Source organism: Pristis pectinata, chromosome 13 (assembly GCF_009764475.1).
Source record: "Pristis pectinata isolate sPriPec2 chromosome 13, sPriPec2.1.pri, whole genome shotgun sequence".
Classification (NCBI taxonomy): domain Eukaryota; kingdom Metazoa; phylum Chordata; class Chondrichthyes; order Rhinopristiformes; family Pristidae; genus Pristis; species Pristis pectinata.
This window is the reverse complement of record NC_067417.1, coordinates 28,056,299-28,083,887: the sequence shown is the minus strand read 5'-3', so window position 1 is coordinate 28,083,887 and position 27,589 is coordinate 28,056,299. Positions and strand designations below refer to the sequence as shown.

General features: G+C 39.8%; 1 protein-coding gene across 2 annotated transcripts in view; it reads left to right on the top strand.

The window, feature by feature from the left end:
* vstm2b (V-set and transmembrane domain containing 2B) overlaps positions 1–27,589 on the top strand; it is a 36,578-nt gene that overhangs the window by 2,932 nt on the left and 6,057 nt on the right. The window contains exons 3-5 of one of the 2 annotated variants that reach the window (XM_052028525.1): positions 308–340; positions 1,036–1,402; positions 8,385–8,414. In XM_052028525.1, the coding sequence (XP_051884485.1) occupies positions 308–340; positions 1,036–1,402; positions 8,385–8,414 (430 nt within the window). The remainder of the gene's footprint in view (positions 1–307; positions 341–1,035; positions 1,403–8,384; positions 8,415–27,589) is intronic. The other variant, XM_052028526.1, reaches the window with a different exon arrangement.

The window sequence follows — 27,589 nt, the reverse complement described above, 5'->3', positions numbered from 1 at the left end:
ATTAATAAAGTTCCAACTGTGATCTGAATCAGTTGGGTTAATTGCATTATAATTGCTGACGCTGTACTAATCTAGCTCCAGATGTGGTACTAACGTGGGGTGGAACAAAACAAAACCGTAGTTAAATACATTTATTCATGACCCATCACAGTTTACACTGTAAGAACTCAAGACCAGGAAATGACACTGCATCCCAGTTTCTGAAAATCTCCTCCTCCTGCTAATGTCCGGCGGGCAGATTTGACTTTCGGATTCGAAAGGTTTTCTTTTTCGGGGAAACTTGATGCAATTTATCTTCTTGTTTTAGGTAACATTAAATAAGGACGCCACCAAAATAAGCGTAAGTGTCATTTCCCTCTCTGCGTTATTAATAAACGAAATCGTTTTATTGGTCATTTTGAATAAGAACCGGCCTCTGCACTGAAAGTAACGTGCAGACAGATAGTTACATTGGCAAAGATCACATGTTGTTCTGTACTTCGTGGTCAATGTAAAATGCTTCATCGACGATTTTGCAGCATTTCGCCTAAAATGCCGTCCGAGAAAAGTAGCTGCAATATATATAAATATACATAAACTTTAATCTTGTTTATAATTCTTTAATCGCCTTTCTTTAATATTTTCTAAATTATACGAGTGGCATATTTTCACCGTCAATATTTCGCCAATCGAAAAGCAAAACACTGCAGATGCTGGAAGACTGAAATGAAAGCAGAAAATGCTGGAAATACTCATCGACTTGAAACATTATCATCTTTTCGCGAATATTAGCAGTTTTTATTAATATTGTTCCATTATCTGTTCGGTGTTTGTGGGAAAACATCATGACAATGTTTCAATTCGGATTATTAATAGCATTCGTCTGGCAGTTCTAATTGTTAATTTACTGTATTGACTGTGAGTCCTCATGCTTCATGTTGGCTGGTATTGTGGCTTCTATATGTTGTAAATCAATAATTTCCCGCTCAGTGGCTTTGAATTTATTTCGAGTATTTGGAACGCCTTACGTTGATGCAGCCCTTTCTTTGTCTGCAGACTGTCCGAGTAATGGGAAATGATATTTCGCATAAGCTACGCCTCTCCAGTGTTAAGAAGGAGGACGAGGGGGTTTATGAATGCAGAGTCACCGACTTTATTGACGACGAAACTCAGGAACATAAAGCCCAGGCTACTTTACGGGTGATGGCCCGCTACAGCCCAGAGATGCAAGCGGCCGAAGCGGTCTCTCACATTCAGAGCAACGGGCGCCGCAGGAGCAGCGTGCGCTCCACGCCAGTGCCCGGCACAGACAAGCGACGAGTAGCAGAAACTCCCAGTGACGGCGCGGCAGCCTCCTCGATCACCCCCGCTTCGGTCACTCCACCCCCGGGCAATGCAGCCATGATTGGACAGCACACCTCCGGTAAGTGCAGTTACATTGCCATCGTGTGGGAAGTCAGTGGGTTGCACAGTGCAGGCTGAAGTTGCGATATAGCCTCACCGTTCTGAAATCCTCCCGACGAATAATCGATGAGTTTTGCTACAGTGCCCTGGATTCACAGGATCGACTGGAATAATGGTAGCTGTTTAAAAATAAAAGATCTTATTAAAACTAAGATATATTAAATACCTTGGGGTTTCTCCAAAACTTTACAGCCAGCGAAGGTCTTTCTGTAATCTAGTGTAATTTAGCAATCGAGTTACATCCACCAACAATTACATAATGACCAGATAACTTGGTGTAGAGCTGTGGGTCGAGGGCCGATAGTGCCACGTGATCTTACAGCCCCCGGAGGGTAGAGTCAAATATCTCAGCTGAATGACGGACGGCGGGGTGGAAATTTGTTGTCGATCGCACGCACTGAATGTGCTGTATTTGTGGTGTGTGTGCTTTGCATCTGCTTTCGGAACCCAGAAATCACTTCAACCACAATATTTTGACTTGGGTGAGAACGCGACCATTGAACTAAGCCTGAAACCTCACTGCCCATTTTTAAGTTCGCCACTGATTAAATTACATTTAAATATTGCATTAGTAAAACTTACAGTTTCCACTTATAATACACATAATTCACGATTCTCTGCTGGTTCACAATGGCACTATTTGAAGCTTACGTAAATGGGATATTTTACCACATATTTGTTAAAAAGTTGCTTATAATGCTAATCCTCCTGGAACAAAAAAACATTAACAAGTATGTTTTGGAGAAAATGGTCACTTCTGCAGCCCTAATATGAAGGATCTTGATGAATACGAGAAGAAATAAGGGTAGGCAAGGGGAGAATCCCCCCATTGTTTTCAATGCAGTGACAGTATATACATGGTACCAAAAATCCAGGTGAGTGAAATATTTTTGCCAGATTTTGTCGATACACACTCCATTCCGGAATTCAATCGCTTTAAGCCTTCCTTTAATCGCCATTTACGTATTGACAAAATGTGCAGCAGCTGAGGGCTTATTTGCTTTGTATTGCCAATGCACTCATGGCAGTTAGTTGAGAGATTTTAAAATTCTGGGTTACTGGTAAGGTTGGCATTTACTGCATATGCCCAGTTGTCCTAAGAAGTTTGTCAACTTGTCCTGAGAAGTTTGTCAACAAGATGAAGGTGCTCTCATATAGTTTGTTGTACTTTGCAGTGGGTTGATATCATTGAGTGACTTACTGGCCAATTCTGAGTTAATGACTGGAATAGGACTGAAATCACGTAAAGCACAGTCCAGATAAGGATGGCATTTCCTTCCCAAGAGGACTTGCTTTGAATTAGAATCAAAGTCAGAATCAGATTTATTATCACTGACTTAAAGCAGGATATAACGAGGTAGTGTTCATGGGTTTGTGGACAATTCAATAAGCTGATGGTCGAGGGGAAGAAGTTGTTCCTAAATCATTGAGTGTGGGTCTTCAGGTTCCTGTACCTCCTCCCTGATGGTAGTAATGAAAAGAGGCCATGTCCTGGATGGTGGATGCAGCCATCTTGAGGCACCACCTCTTGAAGATATTCTCAGTGGTGGGGAGGGTTGTGCCTGTGATGGAGCTGGCTGAGTCTACAACCCTCTGCAGCCTCTTGCAATCCTGTGCATTGGAGGCTCCATACCAGGCAGTGATGCAACCAGTCAGAAAGCCCTCCACGGTACATCTGTAGAAATTTGGAAGAGTCTTTGGTGACATACCAAATCTTCTCAAACTCCTAACAAAGTAGAGCTGCTGGCATGCCTTCTTCATGATTGCATCAATGTGTTGGGCCCAGGATGGATCCTCTGAGATGTTGATGCCCAGGAACTTGAAGCTGTTCACCCTTTCCACTGCTGACCCCTCAGTGAGGACTGGCGCATGTTCTCCTGACTTCCCCTTCCTGAAGTCCGCAATCAATTCCTTGGTCTTGCTGACATTGAATGCGATGTTGTTGTTGTGACACCACTCAACCAGCCAATCTGTCTCACTCCTGTACACCTCCTCATCGCCATCTGAGATTCTGCCAACAACAGTGGTGTCATCAGCGAATTTATAGATGGCATTTCAGTTGTGCTTAGCCACAGAGTCATGAGTGTAGAGAGAGTAGAACAGTGGGCTAAGCACACATCCTTGAGTTTGAGTTTATCCAGTTTAGCTAATCCAACAATCTGAAGCACCTGGCCATTTGTAGAGACCAGGTTTTCATTTCCAGATTCTATTGAACTGGATTCAAATTTTTCAACTGGTGGTATTTATCCACATTCCTCTCTCGTTAATTGGACCATGTTGCTGGATTACAGGTACAGGAGCAGAGTCACTATCTACTTATGCAATGTGGTTGTGTCCAGGATCACCTCATCACAGCAGACGGGAGGAAAGAATGAATCTTAAGCAATGATTATTTTTTACAGCTGATTAATACATATTAAAGCTTTCTGGGGGGAAGATTTTTGATTACGAACACTTGAACTTGCATCTAACAGGGTCAGCCCACTGGCATTATTCTGACTGCCCATCTCAGAAAGCAGGTAGGCCATGTGATGTGGAAGTACCATTGCCTTTGTGTCCTGGGAATGAAGGAGGCAGAAGAGCAGCACAGGATGGAGCTGAGAAAAAAAATCAGGCATCAGTTCTGGAAGAGAGAATACACCAGGTATTCCCTACCACCCTGCTCACCAACTCCCCTGATGTTCACCTCCCCCCACCCCTATAGAATATACAGCGACCTTTATGAGAGGTTTTCTCATGAGGTCTGCATAAATAGAGTGCACTTTAGCAAAGAAGTAACAGGGTATTTTTTTTCTGCCTTTTTGATCTCCCACTGGCACCAAAGGCAAGCACCACTCTTCATCTCCCATGATGCATGAGGCAGCAATGGAGGATCATCATGGCATCAACCAGCCATGGATTTATCAGATCACTGATGCTCTTCACAGGAGAATTGGCCAATTCATCACTCTTGGCACCTTTCACAAAGCAAAACAGCAGCAAGGGAAGGCTTTACAGTTCTGTATAGGAGCCACTTCAAAATATAATCTTCTCAGTAGCATCCACATTTATTTGAGAATGCCTACATGACTCCCAACTATATCTAGATGACAAGGTCTACACGTGACAACAATCAGAAGATCCTGTCGGCTGAAGCTTGGTATACAAGAAGTGAGCTAATGTCTTCCCATTCATGATCAGCCCTAACTGATCTTATTGGGAGAAAGCATTCAAACCATTGGATAGTTTCTGGATGACAACACAGCTCACAAATCCAATAACAGTGGTCTAAAGAGCAGGGAAGCTCTACAGAAGGCACTTTGGGAGGGCTTGAAAAGGCTGAGTATTGAAAGGGTGGCCTGCTCAGGCAGCACAAATCATGAGAGGTACCACAGTATTCTACAATCAGGTGTTGAAAGTATTTACACATCCGGATGGGCTGGACTCCAGCACAGACGATGAAGAGGACCTCTTTGGAAATGGAAGCACAAATGGAACCAAAACCACATGGAGCAGAGCATCATGATGGCATCAGCAAGAACCCACAGTGACTTTTTGAAACTATAGCCTAATCTCCTTTCCCGCAGGTGCAAAGGGAAGGTGTCATCATCTGTCACCCACCCACGTGACAGATTATCGGCCCTTTTAACTCTACGTGCTGTGACAATTATCAGAGTAAATAATTCCTCATTAACTGAATACATCCATTCCTGCATTAATAACTTCCATGAATAGCCAAGCACTATGCCAATAAACAGTCTGCTTTAGGACAATGATTAAAAATGCACGTAATTACCCAACTCTTTCCTAACACTGTGCTTCGCCTAGGAACCTCTGAGTTGCTTTCTACACCAATTTTTGAGAAATTCTAGGAGACACCTCAGGTCAGGATCTTGGCTTCTCATTTTGCACATGCGATTGACTGTGTCTCTGATCAGTTTCCTCTTGGGTAGTTTGGCGGTACCATTCCTGTTCCCTTGGTGTGGTTTTGTTAGGGGGCAATTTCATAATATCCTACAATGGCGAATCAGGTTCCTTATTTGCTGTATCATCATCATTCACAGCTGAGAAACAAATAAAACCACAGATGCTGGAATCTGAAACAAAAACAGAAATGCTGGAAAAATGCAGCCAGTCAGGCAGCATCTGTGGAAAGAGAAACCAGTCAACACCTCAGGTTAGCGGCCCTTCCTTGGAACTGGGGGGAGAATGGAAGGGAGTACAGAGTGGAGTACAGCTTTCAAAGCAGAGCTGAGGGCAGGACTGACAAAAGCTGATAGGTTGAGACAGATCAGGTGATAAGGAACATGAATATCCACACTTTCCTCCGATGTAGTCTGTTGGCAAGATGCATCCAAAATAATGAACAGCAGAAGCCAGTGTTACCTTCTGGAGATGTGGAAAGATTTGGCAGGCTGCAGCAATGTGGAATGCAGTAATCAGAATATAGGTGTTCAATGAGCAAAGAGGTACCACCAAGTGCCAACAACTTTGCTACCACAATGAGGGGTGAATGTCTCCACATAAATCCTTAAGGCTTCTTATTTAAGCCAGGTGAAGTATTTAAGATGGGGGAAGCCCCCTCCTTCTTCTGTGGCAACAGTCTGCTAATTGACCCTGAAAGAAGATAAAGGTAAGGTTCAGGTGTTAAGCAGTCTGTGAAAAGTGCCATGAGAGAATTAGCAGAGAAATATGGCGACATGAGGCCATTAATGTGGAGACTGGGACAAGTACATAATTATTGCAGTGGGAAATGGGGTTGTCAAAGTGCTGGCTGCCAAGTTGCAGCCCTTCTTAATCAGAGAAAGGAAAGATCTGGGCTGGTTGTGTGAGCTCTGTTGCACAGGTACTCATTTAAGTGGGTGAAGAGTGTTTTGGTGTCCAGCTTGGGCAATAATTGGTAATTGGTTTATTGTTGTCACATGTACCGAGATGCAGTGAAAAACTTTGTTTTGCATGCCATTCATACAGATCATTTCATCACATCAGTACATCAAGGTAGTACAAGAGAAAAGCAATAACAGAATGCAGAATATAGTGTTACTGTTACCGAGAAAGTGCAGTGCGGGTAAACAATAAGGTGCAAGGGCCATGATAAGATGAGGTCAGGAGTTCATCTTTATCGTACAAGAGGTCTTTGAGCCTGGTGGTGCGTGTTTTCAAGTTTTTGTATCTTCTGCCTTGAAAACATGCACCACCAGGCTCAATAAAGGAAACCTAGTGCCTGATGTGTTATCTTGCCCACTGGGGCAGTATTGTGCAGTCTTGAAGTTAAGCAAATTGGCATTTAGTGCCAGTGCCTCTGGCTTCTGAGTGGCATAAATTATGTACTCAGCAGGTTGGGCAGCATCTGTGAAGAAAGAAACAGTTGTTGTTTCAGGTCAATGACCCGTTCTGATGAAAGTTGATCATTTACATAAAAAGCCTAACGAAATTTAAGATAATATGTGTGTTGCTATAGCAGTACTTATTACTTATCAACATATAAAAATGGATTATAAATTATTGTTGCTTGATAACATAATTAAACTGGTTATCAAAGATAAAAGCTGATAGTAATTTACTAGATTCATAAGAGCTGGAAATAACCTGCCTTTGAATAAATGTTATGCTAGTCACAGAACCATTGAATTATAGAATGCAGAGGGAGTCCTTATGGTCTATGGTGTTCATGCCAGCTAAATGTGGACTTCCAGTTTATCCCACTTCCGAGCTTTCGGTCTAAAGTCCTGCAGGTACTTTCTAAGTGGTGTTAGCACAATCACACTCAGTCGTTTATCACTTCATGTACATATTGCTTCTTTTCTAGCAAATGCTACCGATATTCCCTCCTTACCAGCTCAGATAGGTTAAGGTTATGTGATGGGAGCTGTACTACTGTGCTGGCTCAGGTCTGTGTAGGCTTGGGATCAGATCTGGACTGCTGTTAAGCTCTATGACTCATTTCCATATCAGCAATTTATCTACCAGTACAGTTAGCGAAGTTAAAGTGATGCTTTTAGGTGCCAGAACATAAATGACATCCACAAAATTTCATTGATAAATAGCAATTTCGAGCCTTGATAGAAAAGGCTTTTGTTTTATGAAGTTGATCATGACTATAAGAAATATAGTGTAAGTTGAGATATGTTTACGTTTGGCTACTGTTAGTCTTGATCTTATAAAATCATTCCCTTGTTCTAGATCCACAAAATTTTCCTTTGTAGTGTTTGCAATCCATCCGTGGATAAGGATTTGATGTAGACATGTGAATGCTGCACAGCTGCCATACAAATCAAACAAATGTGAATGCAGAAACACCTTCACTGAAATGGAACATGCTCTGGTTTTGTACAGAAGTCTTGTTGTGGAGACAACTTTCAGCTAACTTATTTCAAGGCTATCTTCACTGGAAATCATGAACTGATTGCTTTCTGGAGTTGATTTAAAAGTGGTACAGTAGGTTAGTGCTGTTGCCTTTCACCTGGAACATGGGTATGAATCCAGCCCAAATTGATGGCATGAAAGTCTTTTCTCCTTGTGTTTCTGATGGTTACCCACAAAGCTATCCACAATCCAACATGAAAAGTCGTTAATTCGGAAATTACATTTAAACAGGTCAGAATGCTGACTGGTGAGAGGCATTGAAATGTGTTGATGCATTCGGATTTCTGTTTAGATTTAAGTCAGATAATGTCCCACCTGAGCTCTGGGTGCTTAATACTAAATTGTTTCAAAGAAAAGTTTAACTATGTTCTGCACCCATCTAGTTTGATATTATCTATGTTTAATGACAGCAAAGCTTGCCAAAGAGAGAGAGGAAGACGGCTCACATTTTTGAAAATTGTTGTACTTGAAATGGACAATATAGAGTACCAAAACCTTATGAGAAAGAGGAGCAGTATAATTCTGAAACAGACTGCAGACCACAGTAACTTACTTAACAATACTTAACCAATGTCATATATTTGCTTTTCATATAGGTGGGAAGCCAACACAGACACTAACATCAGGTAAGGCGAATAATAAAAGACTACTTTTAAAGTACAGTTGCATGAGTTTAAAAATTTACATTCAGCAAAGCTAAATTCATTCCATGCTTTTTCTTTATTTCTCTTTTATATTTTTGTTATATTGCTTGTGTCCCCAAAAGATACTAACCACGGTTTCAATAAAACGCCTTTATTGAGCAAATTGTGTCCTTGGGGACATCAGCTCTATAGGCACGTGTGCATGTCTGTATATGTACATATAAATAAATAAATGAATGAATGAATGAATAAGTAAATAAAATATATTTTAGATATATATATATGTCCCTTGTAATTATAGAAGTTTATTCATTTTCACTCATTGGAGGATTTATTTTACATTTGGAACATTTCATTCACCTTAATTGAGTCATATTCTCTTAATTTTCTCAAATTGTCTGCTTTTCAGGCACTTTTCCCTGTTTTTCCATGGCCACACATTCATCTTCAGGAGTGTTGGCTGTTCTAGTAGGAAGTGCCTTTCACAATCCAATCTTTTCCAAATAAAATGCCAGGCTTGTCATCTTCTGGTCTAACTAAGAGTTGTCAAGGTTCTTCATAATTAGCTTGCTCAAGCCAGACAGCTTAACAAAATCAAATCTCAACACTGAAATATAAAGACATGATTCTCAGAAGTGGGTATCAAATTTCTTCCCTCCTATTGCTTCTGATTACCTAGAAAGACATTTTGTAAAGAGAGAATAGGTAATGATTAGAGCTACAGCTCTATTGTGATTTCCTGCCAACTTCTGTTTATACAGTATTGGATTCTTGATTCCTTTACTCATGTTTTGTGAGTTTCTCAAGAGCAATCCATCTGCTTTCTCTGGAAGTAGAAAATAAATGGTCTTGTTACAAAGGTTAAAAAGTTAACATTCCATACAATTGGTGACAGTGGTTTATGCCAAAGATTGTCAGATTATTGTTTGGGATAATGGAATTCTTACCAGTTTGTTGGAATTACGTGCCACATTTCCATTACATCTTCACAAAAACAAATTGAAGAACTCCTAAGTTCTTTTTATGTAACAGGTTTCCTGACATCAGGGCATCCCAAAGCACTTTACAGCCTATAAAGTACTTTTGACTTGATTTACTGGCTTTCCCTAATTGTCATCGAGAAGGTGGTAATGAGCTGCCATCCTGAGCCACCACTTTCACAATGCTGCTGGCTAGGGAGCTAGTGATGATGATAGGACAGCAATAAATCTCCATGCCTGTATGGTGTGTGATTTGGAGGGGAACCTGTAGGGGATGGTGGCCCCATGTGCCTATCACCTTGGCCTTCTTGGTGATAAAAGTCCCGTGTTTGGGAGATGCTGTCAGAGTAGTCCAGATGAGCAAACGCAATGCATTTGTAAATGACACACACTGCAGCCATTGTTTGATGGTAGTGGGATGAACTGAATGTTTAGGCAGTGGATGATGTGCCAATCAAGTTAGCTACTTTGTCCTGGAGGGTGTCACACTCCTTGACTGCTGTTGAAGGTGTACTCATTCAGTCAAGTTGAGAGTATTCCATCATTGTCCTGACCTTTGCATTGTATCTGAAAAGGCTTTGGAATATCAGGAGGTGAATCATACTCTTGAATTTATATAGATGTTAACGGTGAGGACTTACCATCATCAAGGGAAGGTGGTTGAACTCTTTCTTCTTAAAAATGGTCATTGCAGGCACCAATGCTACTTGTCACTTCTCAACCATGCCTGAATGTTGTCTGGGTCTTGCAGCATGCAAGCATGGGATGCCTCATTTATTGAGGAGTGATCAAAGCTGTGTCCTTTACAGAAATTATGGAATGGTGCTGGAATTCATATTGGCAGGAGAATAGATATCGTTGTCTTGAATCTGGGTGGAAGAGTTTGTGAACTCTGAGAAGTACGAAGTGATACATTTTGAAAAGAAGAATGAGGAGAGACATTACATGCTGCATGGTGCAGACACAGAGGAAGCGTAAGGCAAGAGTGGCCTGGGATGATTGATGGTGCAAAGAGAATTTAGAAGAATGAAGACAGATTTCATTGAAACTAACAAAATTCTTACAGGGCAGTGCAGGGAGGATGTTTTCCCTGGCTGAAGAATCTAGAACCAGTCACAGTTTCAGAATGGGGGAGGCTATTTAGGGCTGCGATAAGGAAAAATGTCTTTACATAAAAAGTGGCGAATCTTTGGAACACTCTATCATGGAGGCTGCAGAGATTCAGTCATTGAGTTCATTCAAAACAGAGATCGATATATTTCTGAATATCAGGTGAACCAACATTTACGGGGATACTGCAGCAAAATGGCATTGAGGTTGAAGATGAGCCATAATCTTGATGAATGGTGAAGGAAGTAAAAATGGTCAAAATGGTCTATTTCTGCTCCTGTTTCTTATGAATAGTTCATAGAGCAGAGAAATAAAGATGTGGATCCTGAAATGTATTTATTAGTAGAGGCAAATAACACAATAGCCAGGAAGTATGCTATATAAGACACTGATTTAGCCCCAGCTGGAGCACTGTGTCCAATCTTGGATTTAGATGAAGACCAGTAAGGACACAAAGGAGATTTACTAGAGCAGTGTCATGTGAATAAGCTGAAGAAGCCACAGCTGGAGAAGACAAATAGGTGATTTTATATGATATGTAAGATCATGAATGGTTTAGATAAGAATAAGTAAATCTATCTAATAGTTAAAGGTTGATTACAGGGAGCATAGATTTAAGGTGGCTGACAGGGTAGTGGTTACAGACTCAACTGTAATATTCAAAAGGGAATTGAATAAGTATGTTGAAAAAATTGCAGAGATGTAGGGAAGGAAAGGGAGGTGGGGGGGGGGGAATAATTGGATAGATTTTCAAATGAGAATGCAGCTCGAATAGGCAAATGGCCTTCTTCTGTGTGCTGCTGTCTTTGTTCCTTATGATTCAGTTAGTGTGCTTTTTTCTTAGCAATTTAGATCAGCTCCATGCTGCTGCAAAAGGAAATTAGAGAAAAGGAAGATCAGTCAATGAGGTCATGGAGTAATAAAACCGTCTTTGGTAAATAGGCAATAACTTAAACAGCCTGAGAGAAAGATGCAGATGAACCTTTCCTTGAAGAATATTATTAATACTTCAGATATTTCTTTTAACAAATAAATTACATTTATCTCAATGTTAGTATCATTATTGACCATGATGAGGATGCTTAAAGGTCCAGGCCACAACCTTTGCCATTTCAATTCTGGTCATATCACTATCCTGGCATGATTATTGCAGGCCTTACATGTTATTCCTCCCTGCTGAAATTAAACATCTTTCTATACTCATGGCCAGATGTATTTATTGCAAATAATTTTGTACTTAAACCTTTGCTGCACACTTTATCTCAACATTGAATTGGCCATTCTGAACATTATCAGTGCCAGCTCTAGTATAGCAATCTATTTGGTCCCATTCTTTTGCTCTTTTCCCAAAGCCCTTTCAATCATTTTCCTTTGCATCAGCCCAACGTCAATTGCCCAAAACTATGAATCTTTGTCTCTTGGCCCTTGGACTATCAAATAATAGGAACAGCTTCCTCTGTTTATTCGACAGAAGCCCATGACCATCTTGCAAATCTCCTCTCATTCTTCATGTCTGCAAGGAGAAAAAATAAAAATCTTGCAGTCAAACTTATTGATAAAATCCCTAATTTATGGAATCTTTATGGTTAAATCCCTTCTGTATCCTTTCATCCTTCTACATTAACCTAAAATGTGGTAACCAGAATTGTATAGAGTTCTCCAGTTATGTTCCTGTCTTTATATTCAGGTCCTCTGTTTAAGAACACCAGGATCCAATATGTCTTACTGATCATTTTCTCAGCTTGTTCTACCAATTTTGGTTTCAGCACATACACCCTGGGTTTCTCCTTTCCTGCATATCCTATATAACCTGAAGTACCATTTAGCATATATTACCTCTTCCCATTCTTTCTGTCAAAATGTATCACTTCACAATTCTCAGTGTTAAATTTCACCTGCATGTTGACCCAATCCTCTAGTCTACTTTTGACCTCCAACAGGTTAGTACTGTCATCCTCACTATTTATGTGACTGATGATTTAGGTGTCATTTACAAATTTTGAAATTTTGCCCCATGTATCCACATCCAAGTCACGAATCTTTGGAATTGCACTCCTATTCAAAGCTATAAACTGTTGGGATTATCCCAACAATGCCTTAACAGTTCTTGTCAAAGTTTACATGTGCAAAAGCATCCCATTATTCTGTGTATAATGTGAATGTAGGTGAAGAAAGAACAGGAACAAAGCCATAATAAGAGAAGATTTTTCAATGCCAACTTGTTTGAAATTATATTATCAGTTTTAATCCCTCAGTCAGCATAGCATTGGCAAATTATGTTGCAATATTATCAAGTGTTGGAATGAGATGAAGTTTAGATTAAGTTAAAATGAATAACAATGAAGTTTACTTCAATAAAATCTAAGCGAACAAAGAGTTGGTATTCCACAAGTAAACCTTATAACAGAATTTAATTTCAGAATAACTGGAATTTAGCATAAAGGTAAAGTTGCAGTGAAGTTAAAAAACTAACCTGACTAAAGATCAGAATATTACAAATGAGTTGTCAAAACAGAGAACAGGCAACATGGTTTTATTCTGACCTGTTGTATAGAACATTGTCCTTTTGGTGGAGGATTCAATAGGCTTTTCAATTCTATTTTGTTACAATTATTTCAATGTTGTACTAAGTGCACAGCCAGCATAATCAAAGATTTTGCTGCCTCCTTGTAAATATAATCACTTTCAAATCATACATTTAGTATCATGATTATTGGATATATAGTGAGCACCAAGCCTCCTTTATTGCTTCCTATATTCCAATATTTACTTTCAATATCAAAATCATTAGTTGGGCTTCACTACAGTACAGTTCGGTCAATGTGTACAGGGGAATATCTTTTCAATTTTAAGTTTTTATCTTTATTTTAAAAGAATCAGAAAACTTGTACTTGGCTAGGCTTTTTGGATGTGTTCAGAATGTTACCAAATAAACCAGGAAGGATGTGTTCAAAGCTGAAAGATTTAATGGTTGAAATTGACAACTCTGAGTTATGCCACCAGATGTCCTTCCATGGGAAAGAAGGCTGATTGCTCTCTTGATACGTGAAATTTTGCCCCATGTATCCACATCCAAGTCACAAATCTTCGGAAGTGCACTCATGTTCAAGCCTAGAAACTGTTGGGATTGTTATTTGACTGTTTCTATTGTATATTTCTTCCTGGGATATGAGCAGCACAGGGAAGGCAGCATCCATTGTCCATCTCTAGCTGCACCAGATTTGAGTGACATGCTCCTCTCCCTGAAGGAAATGTGAGGTGATGGGTCGGATTGTTCTGAGCCGTGGACTGGCACTTAACAGGAGTGGTTGTCAGACTTTGTTTCTGGTTGGAAGGCGGCTGGATCAATGGAACAGCTTGCTGATTGCCAAGCTAGCCATGTTTCACTGGCCAGTAAAGCTGTTCCTCACCATGCCACTGGGAGATGGAAACTCCCAGCCATTAAATTGGTGGGCAGACCCTGCCATTTAGTGATTCAGCTCTGCCAAGATCTTGTGGCAAAACTGGGTGGCTAAATAGAAAGAGTCCAACAGCTGAGTGAGACCCTGGCATGGGCCTATAGCTCAATCTGCCACTCCAGAGCTGGATGGATTGGAAGTGGGAGAGGGGTGCATGGTTAGGGGGAGTTGTGTTTTTTGGGGGGAGGGGTGAATTTTGTGAATATTGCCCAAAAAATTATTTGTCCAAAATACCAGCTAATTAGGCTAGGGTATTTGGGGCAAACAGCTGAACAAAGACAAAGCTGACCCTAATTTTTTTTTCATTATCATTGTTTTAAGAACCTTACAATCATTCACTTCCTCCCATATGATTAACATCCTGGTGATGTTTCTCAACTGTGTCGTTTCTTGGGGTAGGGATGCAGAATAAGGCCATTCCCTGCCACAAAGGTGGACATAGCTGAGAGATGTCGCCAAGTGTTTCCATGTAAATCACCCAGGAATCGAAGGAGATGATGTCATTAGTGCAGGCAAGGACTGGTCATATCCCATATGCTACCAAATGCAGAGTAGCACCAGGGCACTGAAGGCTCAGCTTGTCAAACTCAGTCGGGAATTCGACAGGCTTGTTATGGACGTTGAGCAGAACATATCGTGGCCTCAAACTATCGGGGTAGCATAGGGAGGCATGCAAGCTGGCTGAATACATTTGGAGAGGACAAACAATCCAGGAAAATACACAATAGATATTGGGAGAAGGAACATCAGGATGTGAAAGTGTGTGATCACAGATATATGGGAAGTAGCAGGACAGGTTGGGAATGTCGTTAAAAGAGTATTAGGGATGTTCTACTGGCTAAGGTATATAATTTAAGAGGTAATGTTGGTGCTTACGAATCAATAGTAAGGCCACAGACAGAGGGCTGTGTTCAGTTTCAGCCACCACACTAGAGAAGGTTCAGAGCAGACTTAAAAGGATTTTGCTACAGATGGAGTTGTTTAATTTGAGAAATTCGACAGAAGAGAGGAGTCGTGGAGGGGGGCAGGATGATGGTGTTGGTGGTGGTGGGGCTGGTATAGTCAGGCATGTAAATTTATGAGAAGTACATAAAATAATGGTGAAAACAACCTATCTGAGGTCAATAACCAAAGGGCATAGTTAGAGTAATAGTGAAAAGGATTAGAGAAGAATTGAAAAAAAATTACCACCAAAATAGTGTTAGGAGCCTGGAAACCACTGCCTGACAGGTTGGTGGCAACAAAAACCTTCTTTATTTTTCAAAAGAACCTGACTGAAGGTTAGATATGCCATAATGTGAGTGCAGATGCAGCAGTTCTCTCTCCACTGGCCACAGACTGAGAACTGGAAAATGGAATTAAGTAACTCTTCTTTAGCCTGCATGGTCCAGATGGGGATTGGTTCCCCAAGCATTGCCTTCCATGGACGTTCTACCTGGTGCCAACCACTAAGTGACTAAAATTTTTTAAGTCAATGGCAAAGTTTGATGGGATTTGATCTCTGGTTTGTTTGCCTAATACTATACCCCTAATAACGTGAGAAATTCTGCAGTGATCAAAGCAAAACAATTTTAATAGTAGAGGGGATTAAGGATATTGTTAATTGCACTTCAGGAAGGTAGAAAGTTACTGTTGAAAGGTAAAGAAAAACTGAAAGTTAACAAAACAGAGCTTCAAAAACACAACATGTACAAAGGGCAAGGGAAGCTCAGCAAATAGGAAGGGACAAAAAAAAAGTTGATCAAATTAGTTTGTCTTGTAATTGTTTCAATCCATGATGAATATGGAGAGTAATGCCAAGACTGTGTAACCACAACAGTGGAGAGAGAACTGCCATAGAAGGAAGTTCTGAGCAGCTCTCACCTTGACAGTATTGCTTTTATTCTATATTCCATCAGGAATTCAGTAAGTCCTCTCCCTCTGAAGACTTCAACCTTGTATTTTTTCACCTCTGCTATATTAAACTGAGCAGCTATAGTCAGCAATCTCATAAAGAGACAGGGAAATTATTTTGATTATTAAGGAATGCACCAATAAGAGATTCCACTCTGGGTCAAACAGGGGAATTGTATGTCAATGGACTCCTAATAACACTGAAGAGGTTACATTTCAAGATTCTGTTCAAGTTATTTTTTTAATCACAAATGTAAAATCTTCTATGAACCTAGTGTACCAGGCAGCAGAATGGAACATAATTGTTCTTTTACTTTCATAAAAAGTATTCCTTGATGCATTTAAGGGTGCTAAACTAGTGTAGTTTTATTAATACAACTTACAGATAGTTTGATTTAACGTATTCATATTCAAGAAAATCTGAGGCTACAGATTTTCTCCTCTATTGCAGCTCTACCCCCAGCTGGCCTGGAATCCTGAGCTTCAGGAAAGCTGGCAGTGGAAAGGAGCTGAAGTTTACTGGATGGGACAGGGAAATGCCTTTCCAGCATTAGCTGTTGCCAGAAGAAGCATGTGTGCTTCACCTGACCTCCAAGATATCTTGTAAACTCCCTCACCACCTTCATGATCCAATCCCCCATTTTATGTCCTCCCCTGCCTGTGATGTTTATATGATTCTTTCACGACCTCCTCCTGTTCTCCCCATTGTAATTCTCCCCTGAATAATCCTAGAATTTAAAACTTTCTCCAGAACAATGATTCACCCAAGATGTGTTGCTCTGCAACAGAATTCAAACAGCTGAAAGAGAATGCCCGTGTTTGGTGTAAATCTTTTTCCTTTCTTGAATGTGAATCATTACAATCATCAGTGTAGTTCCCATAGTAAGTTGATAATTCAGTCACCTCTAGTACTAACAATATATTAAATTAACAATTATTAAATTATCTAATTACTTAAACATAACTAGTACAGCAAAAGTGAATATTTATTGCTTGAAATTGGATTATCTCATAATCTATTCACACAAAACAAACTTGAATTGAAAGTACTTTACAACAAAAGCCAATAAGAAAAAAGTCACATGGGAACAAGTCCTCAACCTAATCCACCATTCAATGTGAGCTTGCTTCAACTTACTCTCCCACCTATTCCCCATTAAACTTCACTCTTAAGTAGTCTAAAAATCTGCCAATTTAAGCCTTGAATGTTTTTAATAAATTCAGCAATTTTGTTGGCTGGATGAAAGAAGCAATATGCCTTTATGTTTGTAGTATTGTACAAGCCTGTATGAGGATGAAATTAAAACCTATTAAGAAATCAAGGAATACTCAAATTGACAATCTGAAATATTTCCATTATTAGGATTAAGAAGAAAACTCCTTTAAACAAAATGATTTGTCTTTGAATAGTTGAAGTGAACTGATAATAAACTGCTTCTAACCCACCTAGATTTCCACAATGCCCTCTGCCTTAATGTTGAAGGCATAACTGAAGATGAATTTGAACATGCTATTATCACCAATTTAAACATTTTATTAATTGGTCATTTTAACTGACTAATATGTTGGGTGATTAAGAAATGAAAAGCTATAAACTTTCACATTATTGTTTCATCTACTTATTCATTACACTATTCCTGTTAATTTCTTTAGTAGAATCATGTTTTCAAATTAAAATCAGTGGACTCTATGTAACATCTGAGATTGATACAACTGACCAGATATAAACAAAATGTGCCCTCAGAACACTGAGTTGATGTAGATGGCTACCATCCAGCCCATACCAAGCAGAGTTCAACAATGGATACCCTGCACAGGTCTTTGGTTAAAATTGCAGTCAGGTCCCAATAACTTTATCTGCATGTTTGAAAAAAGATCTTGCAGCCTTGCAGCAAACGTTCCTCTCACGTCCTTCCAAAAAGCAGTTTAAAATTGTAACAAGTAAAATTGGAGGCAACAGTTCCTTCCAGCCATTTTAACCGTTTCATTACTTAACATAATTCTGAAAAATATGAGCAAATGTGAAAATGTAGTAATCATTATGTAGTGTTTAGAAAAAAAATCATTGGTTTTTTCCAAGCATAATAGGAAAATTCATCAGTTTAAGTACAAGTCGCTTACCTGTATTTAAACCACTTTCAAGAACACCCAGAAAAGTTTTTATATGCTCCCACCAGAGCCTGTTAATGAGAATACTATGACTGGAATTTGAACATGGTCTGCACATCACTGAGTTTGTTGATTAAGATAGGTAATTGTTATTACTACTACTGAACCATATTGGTAGCAAACCTTTTGGGTCTCTTGGCTTATTTTGTTCTTTTATTCAGTACATTCTTCCTATGTTCCAGTGCCTAACAACAGTAGAGAGGAGAGTGGAGCAATGCAAGATTTAGGTAAATTTACAGAATTTTCAGTTCTGCTGTAAACATGGTAGGAGAATATTTACTAAATCTGCGTCAAGGTTTAATGGTAACTAGTTCTAAGACTTTGGTGAATTGATTGAATAACATCCAATTTTATATTGAAAATTGTTCCAAATTATTATGAATTGTAGAGAGATGTAATAGCCAGTTTGTGCATCACAAGATTCCACAGATAAATGAATTAAAGGATAAGTTTTTTTGATTCTTTTGATTGGGGTGTAAATATAAAGCGCTCTGCGTCCAATGAGGTAATTATCTGTTGTAACTGAATGCCTGTGACTAGTGATGTCCCACAGGGATCAGTATTGCTGTTTGTAATATACATGAATGACTCGGATGATGATGTAGGAGGCATGGTCAGTAAGTTCACAGACTGCACCGAGATTCATTTTGGTGATGCATTTTGGGAATACTAACGAGCATAAGACCATAAGACCAGAAGACACAGGAGCAGAATTAGGCCATTTGGCCTATGGAGTATGCTCCGCCATTCGATCATGGTTGATTTATTTTTCCCTTTCAACCCCATTCTACTGCCTTCTTCCCATAACCTTTGACACCCTTACTAATCAAGAACCTATCGACTTCCGCTTTAACTATACCCAATGACTTGGCCTCCGCAGCTGTCTGTGGCAATGAATTCCACAGATTCACCACCCTCTGGTTAAAGAAATTCCTCCTCATCTCTGTTCTAAAGGGCCATCCTTCTATTCTAAGGCTATGCTTTCTGGTTCTAGACTTTCCCACGACTGGAAACATCCTCTCCACATCCAATCTATCCAGGCCTTTCAATGTTTAGTAGGTTTCAATGAGATCCCCCCTCATCCTTCTAAACTCCAGTGAGTACAGGCCCAGAACCATCAAACTCACCTCATACATTAACCCTTTCATACCTGGGACCATTCTTGTAAACTCCTCTGAACCCTCTCCAACACCAGCACATCCTTTCTTAGATCTGGGGCCCAAAACTGCTCACAATACTCCAAATGTGGTCTTACCAATGCCTTATAAAGCCTCAGCATTACATCCTTGCTTTCATATTCTAGTCCTCTCGAAATGAATAGTAACATTGCATCCGCCTTCCTTACTACTGACTCAGCCTGCAAGTTAACCTTTAGGGAATCCTGCACTAGGACTCCCAAGTTCTTTTGCACCTCCAATTTCTGAATTTGCCCCCCATTTAGAAAATAGTCTACATCTTTATTTCTTCTACCAAAGTGCATGACCATACACTTCCCTACGCTGAATTCCATCTGCCACTTCTTTGCCCATTCTGCCAACCTGTCCAAGTTTTTCCGCAGGCTTCCTGCTTCTTCAACAGTACCTGCCCCTCCTCCTATCTTTGTGGCATCCACAAACTTGTCCACAAAGCCATCAATTCCATCATCGAGATCATTAACACATAACATGAGAAGTAGCAGACCCAACAACAACCCCTGCGGAACACCACTAGTCACCAGCAGCTAACCAGAAGAGGCCCCCTTTATTCCCACTCTTTGCCTTCTGCCAATCAGCGGATCTTCTATCCATGCTAGTACTTTTCCTGTAATAGCATGGGCTCCCATCTTGCTTAGCAGCCTCATGTGCAGCACCTTGTCAAAGGCCTTCTGAAAATCCAAGTAAACAATATCCACTGACTCTCCTTTGTCTACCCTGCCTGTTACTTCCCCAAAGAATGAGGCCAGAACATGTACCATGAATAATACGGTCCTAGGGAGTATTGTTGAACAGAGGGACCATGGTGTACAAGTCCAAAGTTCCTTGAAGGTGGCAGTGAGGTAGATAACGTGGTTAAACAGGCATATGGGATGCTGGCCTTCATTAGTCGGGGCAATGAACACAAGAGCAGGGAGGTTATTCTCCTACTTTATGAAACCTTGGTCAAACCTCAGCTCGACGACTGTGTGCAGTTCTGGTCACCACACTACAGGAAAGATGTGATAATGCCTGAGATGGTACAAAGGAAATTCTCTGGGATGTTGCATGGATGGAGTTTCAGTTATGAGGAGAGACTAGAGAGGATTGGTCTGTTTTCCCTGTAGCTGAGGAGGTTAAGAGGAGACATGATTGAGGTATATAAAGTTATCAGGGGTATAGGTACAGCAGGCTGCAGGAAACTATTCTCCATATCGGGGTAGATAAAACTAGAGGACATATAGATTTAGGGTGAGGTGTATGAGATTTTGAGATCTGAGGGGGACATTTTTATCTAGAGAGTGGTGAGTACCTGGAACACACTGCCTGAGACAAGGGTGGAAGCACAGTTGCTGACAGCATTTAAGAAGCATCTAGATGAGCACTCGAGTCACATAGCCACAGAAAGCTACAAGCCAAGTGCTGGAAGATGGGATTAATACGGATGGGTGCCCATGTTGTTAGCATGGACATGGTGGGCCAAATGGCCTGATTCCATGCGGTATGACTCTATGACACTTCCACTTAGACAACATGGTTAAAACTGGCCAGGATGATAGCTCATTCCTTTAACTCCATTTTATTTCAGGTTTGTTTGGAACAGCAGTTGGCTCTTTCAAAACTATTGTGATTGCTTTATCAAAAAAAATTTGATTTGGAGATTATGTATTTCCTTTAACATTCTCAGCAATTAGCTTTTTGTAGGAAGACTTATAACAAGAAAATTAAAGTCTTTGATGCATGGAAGTTTAACTGCACTCAATTTGCTAATGCATCTTATAAATGTAAGAAGCAAGTTGGTAATATTTCCTGATTTGATTAGAGAAAAGACCATGTACAGCACACTACATCAAATAATTTCAATATAGTATTTGATTTATATAAGCTTTTTATTGATGAAGTGGCATGCTTGTTCCTTTGGAGCTACTGGGAATTTGAAGATTTGAGCTATTGTAATTACAATTGCCACTGTATGGTTATTATAAAAAACCTGTTCTGGATGCACAGTTGCTACATTTTTGCTGCTTACAGAAATATTTATTTCACAAACATTGACATGTAGCTTATTATTTGTAATAGTAGATAATAAATTAACATGCTTAGATATTTTCCATTTTTTCAAAATAGCTGATGAAAGAATAAGAAATAAAGAATGTACATAAATGTCCAGTTTATCATCTGCTTTAAGTTATCAGTCCTGTGATCCTTGGAACATTTTGTTATTTTGAGGTTCCATATAAATGCAAGTGGCAGTTGTTGTTTGTGCTGTGGCTGCTGTTCCAAACAGGTTTGCTTGCGAGAATTTCTTTTGAAGTTTCTCATATTTGTTTTTGACACAGATGAAGGTCATTTGGCCCACTGAGTCAATGTCAACTCTCGGGCATTTCCATCAGTACCATTCCCATTTAGTACCATTCCCCCACTTATTTCCCTGTAACCTATTTTTTCTTACATGCCAATTGACATATCTACTATTACAAATAATAGGTTACGTACCAATGTTTGTGAAGTAAATATTTTTGTACAGCAGCAAAAATGCAGCAGTTATGCATCCAGAATCTGTTTATTATAATTACAATACAGTGGCAATTATAATTACAATAGCTCAAAGCTTTAAACTCCCAGTAGCTCCAAAGGAATGTGCACGCCACTTCATTAATAAAAAGCTTATATAAATCATCAAATACTATATTGAAATTATTTGATGTAGGCTGCTATACATGGTCTTTTCCCTAATCAAATCAGGAAATATTACCAACTTGCTTTTTTACATTTATAAGATGCATTAGCAAATTGACCACAGTTAAACTTCACTGATCATGCATCAGAGATTTTAATTTTCTTTTTATGTGCCTTCCCATAAAAAGCTATTTGCTGAGAATGTTAAAGGAAATACATAATCTCCAAATCAAATGTTTTTTTGATAAAGCAATCACAATAGTTTTGAAAGAGCCAACTGCTGTTCCAAACAAACCTGAAATAAGATGGAGTTAAAGGAATGTGCTATCATCCTGGCCAGTTTTAACCAGGTTGTCTAAATGGAAGTGTCATAGAGTCATACAGCATTAACCAAACTGGGTGGCACAGTGACAGAGCACTTAGTGGCTCAGAGCTTCAGAAGCCCAGGTTTGATCCCAACTTGGAGGATTATTTGTGTGGAGTTTGCACATTCCCCCATGACTCTGTGGGTTTTATCCCACATCCCAATGACATGCTGGTTGGTAAGTTAATGGCACATATTCACAGGGAGAACATGCAAACTCCACACAAACAATCCTTTGGGTCAGGATCAAATAGTATGGTTAATTGATTAGTGGAAAATTGCCTTTTAGTGTAGGTTAATGACAAAAAAGAATTGGAAAGTAGTTCATGGGCATGTGAGAGAGAGAAAGGCAGGGAAATAAGGAGAGGAGGAACAGAATTAAAGGGATTGCTTTCCTGGGAGCTGGCATGGATCCAATGGATTGAATGGCCTCCTGTGTTGTTTTTAGAAAGTTGGAGTAGCCATCATAGCTTTGTATGTACACAGAAAGATCTAATAGACTGCAAGACATGCTGTTGGTTGAATGAAGAATATTGTCTAGAACGTTGGATGAATTTCTTCGTCCTCTTCAGAGAGAAACTTGAGAATTTTAATATTTAAGTGTAGCTCTCATCTGAAGGCAGCATTTCTAATCCACAACTTCTAAAAGAGAGGTCAGAAATGAGAGTGCCACTGACCATCGCAAACTGGAACAAACTGATAGAACGTGTTCATTATTCACACACACAAAGATAGTCAATTCCAAGTGAGTGCTTTGATTTGAAACATAGTATTATGAGAAAATGAATAGTTATCCACTAACAAACAACAATAATGCCCTCTCCAACAAGTTCATATTTGGGATAGGGTACATAAAGCTTGTCTGACAACCAAATTGTAAAGCTATAATTTAAGTATCATTCTCTGTTTCTGTCTGAACATTGAAATTATTGAAACATGTACTGTGAACACTGTCAATCAAATGCACAGACCCACATAAAACATACATTTTATCCTGAGTTCTCCAAATAGTCTTTTTTTTCATATTAGTGCCAAAATGCTGGTTGTGTTAATTCACAAGTTGTCCTTTTTAAATGTCAGACAGGATGATGTTTATATGTAGGTGAACTTTATGTTGTCTCCTAATTTTAATACAATATTGGAGCCACAGAGAAACACTTACTTTAATTTGGGAGATGTAAATTCAATACTGTTCAGATTAATTTATTACAGCAAAATATTCTATCATACTTGAGGCAACATGCAGTCATAGACAGATTGATGATAACAATTTTATTTGTTCTTAGATCAATATTAATTCAATAAAATGGAACCATTGCGCAATTTAATTCTACAGAAAACATTTACTGTAATCTCTACTGCCTACAGCCTTAGTCAATATATCAAAAGAATGCCACATAAGCTATTAGTTACAATTATGAGCAAGCATACAGGGCACTGTCATAAAACCTTATCCCAATAAATATGGGGAAATAGAAATCAGTTTTGGTACTGTAGCCATGGAAATAAATGGTTACAAGTGTATTTCAATGTAGATACACAGGTGAGAGATACTGATAACATCATGAACCATAAGAGCATAGCTCAAGCAATTTATGTCATGAACCTGGGATTATTGTGACTCCTTTAAACCTATTTACTGCTCTTTTTTATTCTGTAGAGAAATCATTCAAATATGGTCATTTACTCAGAAGCTTATTATTTGTGATTTATGGAAAATGATTTGTACCCATTCTATTTAATAGCCATTGGGTTTATTTCTATCAGAGGGGCTACAAGGTCCTGTCACTCGTAAAAGCAAGTCTGGATTTGCTCTTGCATTTCCCTGTTATTTTTGATATTTATAGCTTCAATTATTTAAAGTCACCATTTGTGTGAATTCATCAGGTTTCTCTGTCAGTAAAGGTAAGACTTGATCTTAATGTGAAGATTTGCTGGCAGCAAAGATAGGGAGTGGGTGGGTCTGTGGGGGAGAGGCCTACAATGGTCTTTAGGAAATCTGTAAATCCACCTAGCACAATTGCTAAATGTGTTTTAGTGCAGCAACTTTGCTTTCACTGCATTTTATGGAAGTATAAAAATAGTTTTTAAAAAAGCTGTTAACACTCAACATAAGTAGGGAAGTCTGTTTAAGTAGATAATTATTCCAACGGTGATTGCAATCAGAGGACACAATGATGACTTCAACAATGTGGTTTAAACTCTATGGAAAATTGGAAAATGCAAATGGAAAAAGCAGTTGGAATTGGATGGAGAGGAAGTGTTGCAATGGAAGGAAGACATTCAAAGTTTGCATTGCACTTTGCAGATAACTCCATATAATGTGCCGCTGAAGGTTGTGAATAGTGGAAAGGAGACACTGGTGTGGGTGGAGGTTGCCTCAGAAGCAGCGATGAAGGAAATGGTCCAATGACATCGTACCATTAAAGTCCCAGGGAATGATCATCTCCATAAATAAAGAATCTATCCAACTATTCTTGATATTCAATAGCATTACAATCACTGAGTCCCCCATCACCACTGACCAGAAAACTCATCTGGACCAACCACATATATACCATGGCTACAAGAGGCTGGATTCTCTGTGGTGTATGACTCACATCATGACATTCTAGTCTTTCCACCATCTACAAGAGCATGAGTGCAGTTCCAACACTCAAGAAGCTCAACATTATTCAGGCAAAGCCACCTGCTTGACTGGTACCCAGTTTATCACCATGAACATTCATTCCTTCAACCATCAGTGCACAGTAGATGCAGTGTGTATCATTTACAAGGTGCACTGCAGTTATTTACCAAGGCTACTCCAATAACTCCTCCCAAACCAGACCTCCACCACCACCCTGATTGCCATTCCTTCATCTTTGCTGAATCTATATCCTGTGACATCCCACCCAACAACACCGTGGGAATATCTTACCAGAACACTACAGCAGTTCAAGAAGGCAACTCACCACTACCATAGGAATAGTTTTTAGTGTAGCTCATGGAGCAGACTCAATGGGCCGAATGGCCTACTTCTGCTCCTTTGTCTTGTGATCTTGTGATAAGAATGGACAATAAATTCAGGTCTTGCTAGCAATTCCCAGATTCCAAAAAAAAATAACTAGAAATAAAGTCTGGGAAATAACGTGCAGAGTCCAGACTAACATTATCCATGTTTCCTTACAACACAGAAGAGCACTGTGGAGAAGAGCTCCTCTGGATCTGTCCAGCCATCTAAAGTGCATCTTCACTTGCCAATGTCCTGTTCAGTTTGATCCTCTGCTTTATTCCCCTTGTTTCAGAGAAATGGTGTGAGGCACATTTTAAGTGTTTCTGAGATCCAGCTTCCAGGAACAAAGTGATTTGGGATGTTGTTCTCCCACAGGATGAATTTGACACAGCAGCTGCCTGGGAATATTGAGCCCACCTGCAGAAAGATCCTGGGGTTGTTCACCAGCTGCATATTAATTGAGTTGAAGCTCTTCAGGCTAGCCAATATTTTTGCCCTTAATTGCCACATATTTGCAATCAATGAAAACTTGCACCCGTGGAAAGCCAGACACTGCTCATTCTGATGGTACCACAGGCAATGTTGACAAAATTGCTAACTATGGCAAACAAGCCAGAGGTCTGTGGTCTTATGACTTTTGGCTTCCCTGTAAATATATCTAGCAGAATGATTCTGAGGTTAAAACAATGCAGGTGGTTCTGACTCTTGCAGCCACTGGTGGGAGCTGTGCTTGAACCAGTAGGCTGCAATTATCTACCACCTCTCTATACTCTGAAGCTTCTGAGACTCCACTGTCAGCCATATTCAATGTTGAAGAAACTTAATCTCTGTCTGTAGATCCTGGGTGCTTGATATGGCCTCCTGTGAAGGTTTGTGAGTGCCAGGCAGTTGCTGGTCCTGCTGCACACACTCTTAATGGTGTTTTTGCTTGTCACCTTGGCCCTCTTCTGAGATCTAATCCAAGACCACATAAGTGGCACCACATCCTGCAGGCACTTTCAAATTCTGTGAAGTACCTTCTCATGAAAAGAACTGCAAGCAAACAGTATTCCGCAAGCAGGCAAGTAAGCAGCTGGGGTCATAAGTGCCTCTTGGCATTTTTCTGAGATTTCTTCAGTCTCTATTCTTTCGTAACCTTGCTTTTCAGTGGTGGACCAAACTGCAAAAGTCTGGACAATCTTTATCAAATTGTGCAATTAACATATTTCAAGTAGCAGCCAATGTGTTCCAAGGACATTCCAATGTCCTATAGTGAAGTGCAAAGCCAGTGGGTTGGAACTGGTTTGATAACATGGTGTCACTTTGCTGGACGAACACTTACGGATTCCCACCAGGTGCTCCTGAAGGTTAAAATCTTACCCAAACATTCCTGAAGGTTAAAATTTTACCAAGCACTTGAAACATTAAAATCCATCCCAAGAAGTCCAGGATAAGATTTTTAAAAAATGACTGAGCCAACAATGGTAGCGTAGCGGTTAGTGCAACGCTATTACAGCGCCAGCGATCGGGGTTCAATTCCCGTCACTGTCTGTAAGGAGTTTGTACGTTCTCCCGTGTCTGCTTGGGTTTCCTCCGGGTGCTCTGGTTTCCTCCCACATTCTAAAGACGTACGGGTAGGTTAATTTGGGGTTTAAAATGGGCGGCGCGGACTCGTTGGGCCGGAAGGGCCCGTTACCACGCTGTAAATAAAATTTTTTTAAAAAATTGGATTCCTGTTGGCTGGCAACAATACACAAGTGACTAGAAATTGAAGTTCATCCTTAGTGTGCTAAACAGGTGCTGTTTTAATGCTATAAGTAATTTGATAAACCTTCAACAAAGCATGAAATTGGAAAAATCTAGCTTTAAAAAAAATCATTAGTGTGGTTTCACCCTGACTGATGCGTTAAACGAAGGTGGGAGCTCCTACAGTGAGTGCAGCTGATGGTGATCACAGGAAGCAGCTGTCAGCCATAGGGAACTCCATCCGTGGTACCCACGTGACAACAGCATTAAAGGCTGCTCTGGAGGTGCAAGGAAATGCAGGGAATTGAGACTCTTCTCTCTTCACACCCACCCACCCCCATGGTTCTCAGCATAGATCACATTCGATGTCTCAAATGGCCCCAAGTCACTGCAGGAAAGGAGCTCATGACTTTGCAGAGATCACAGCATGTATCTCTGCTCTGCACAGCCACAATATTTTTTTGTCAAAAGTATTACTTTACTACTAAAATTTCCAAATATATAAAATACAAAATATTCATTTGTTACCATTTTGATTCAAGCCATGTCATTCCTTTGACCTCACTTTTCATTAGCATACATTTCTTGAGCAAGCAGATCAAGGATTGTTTT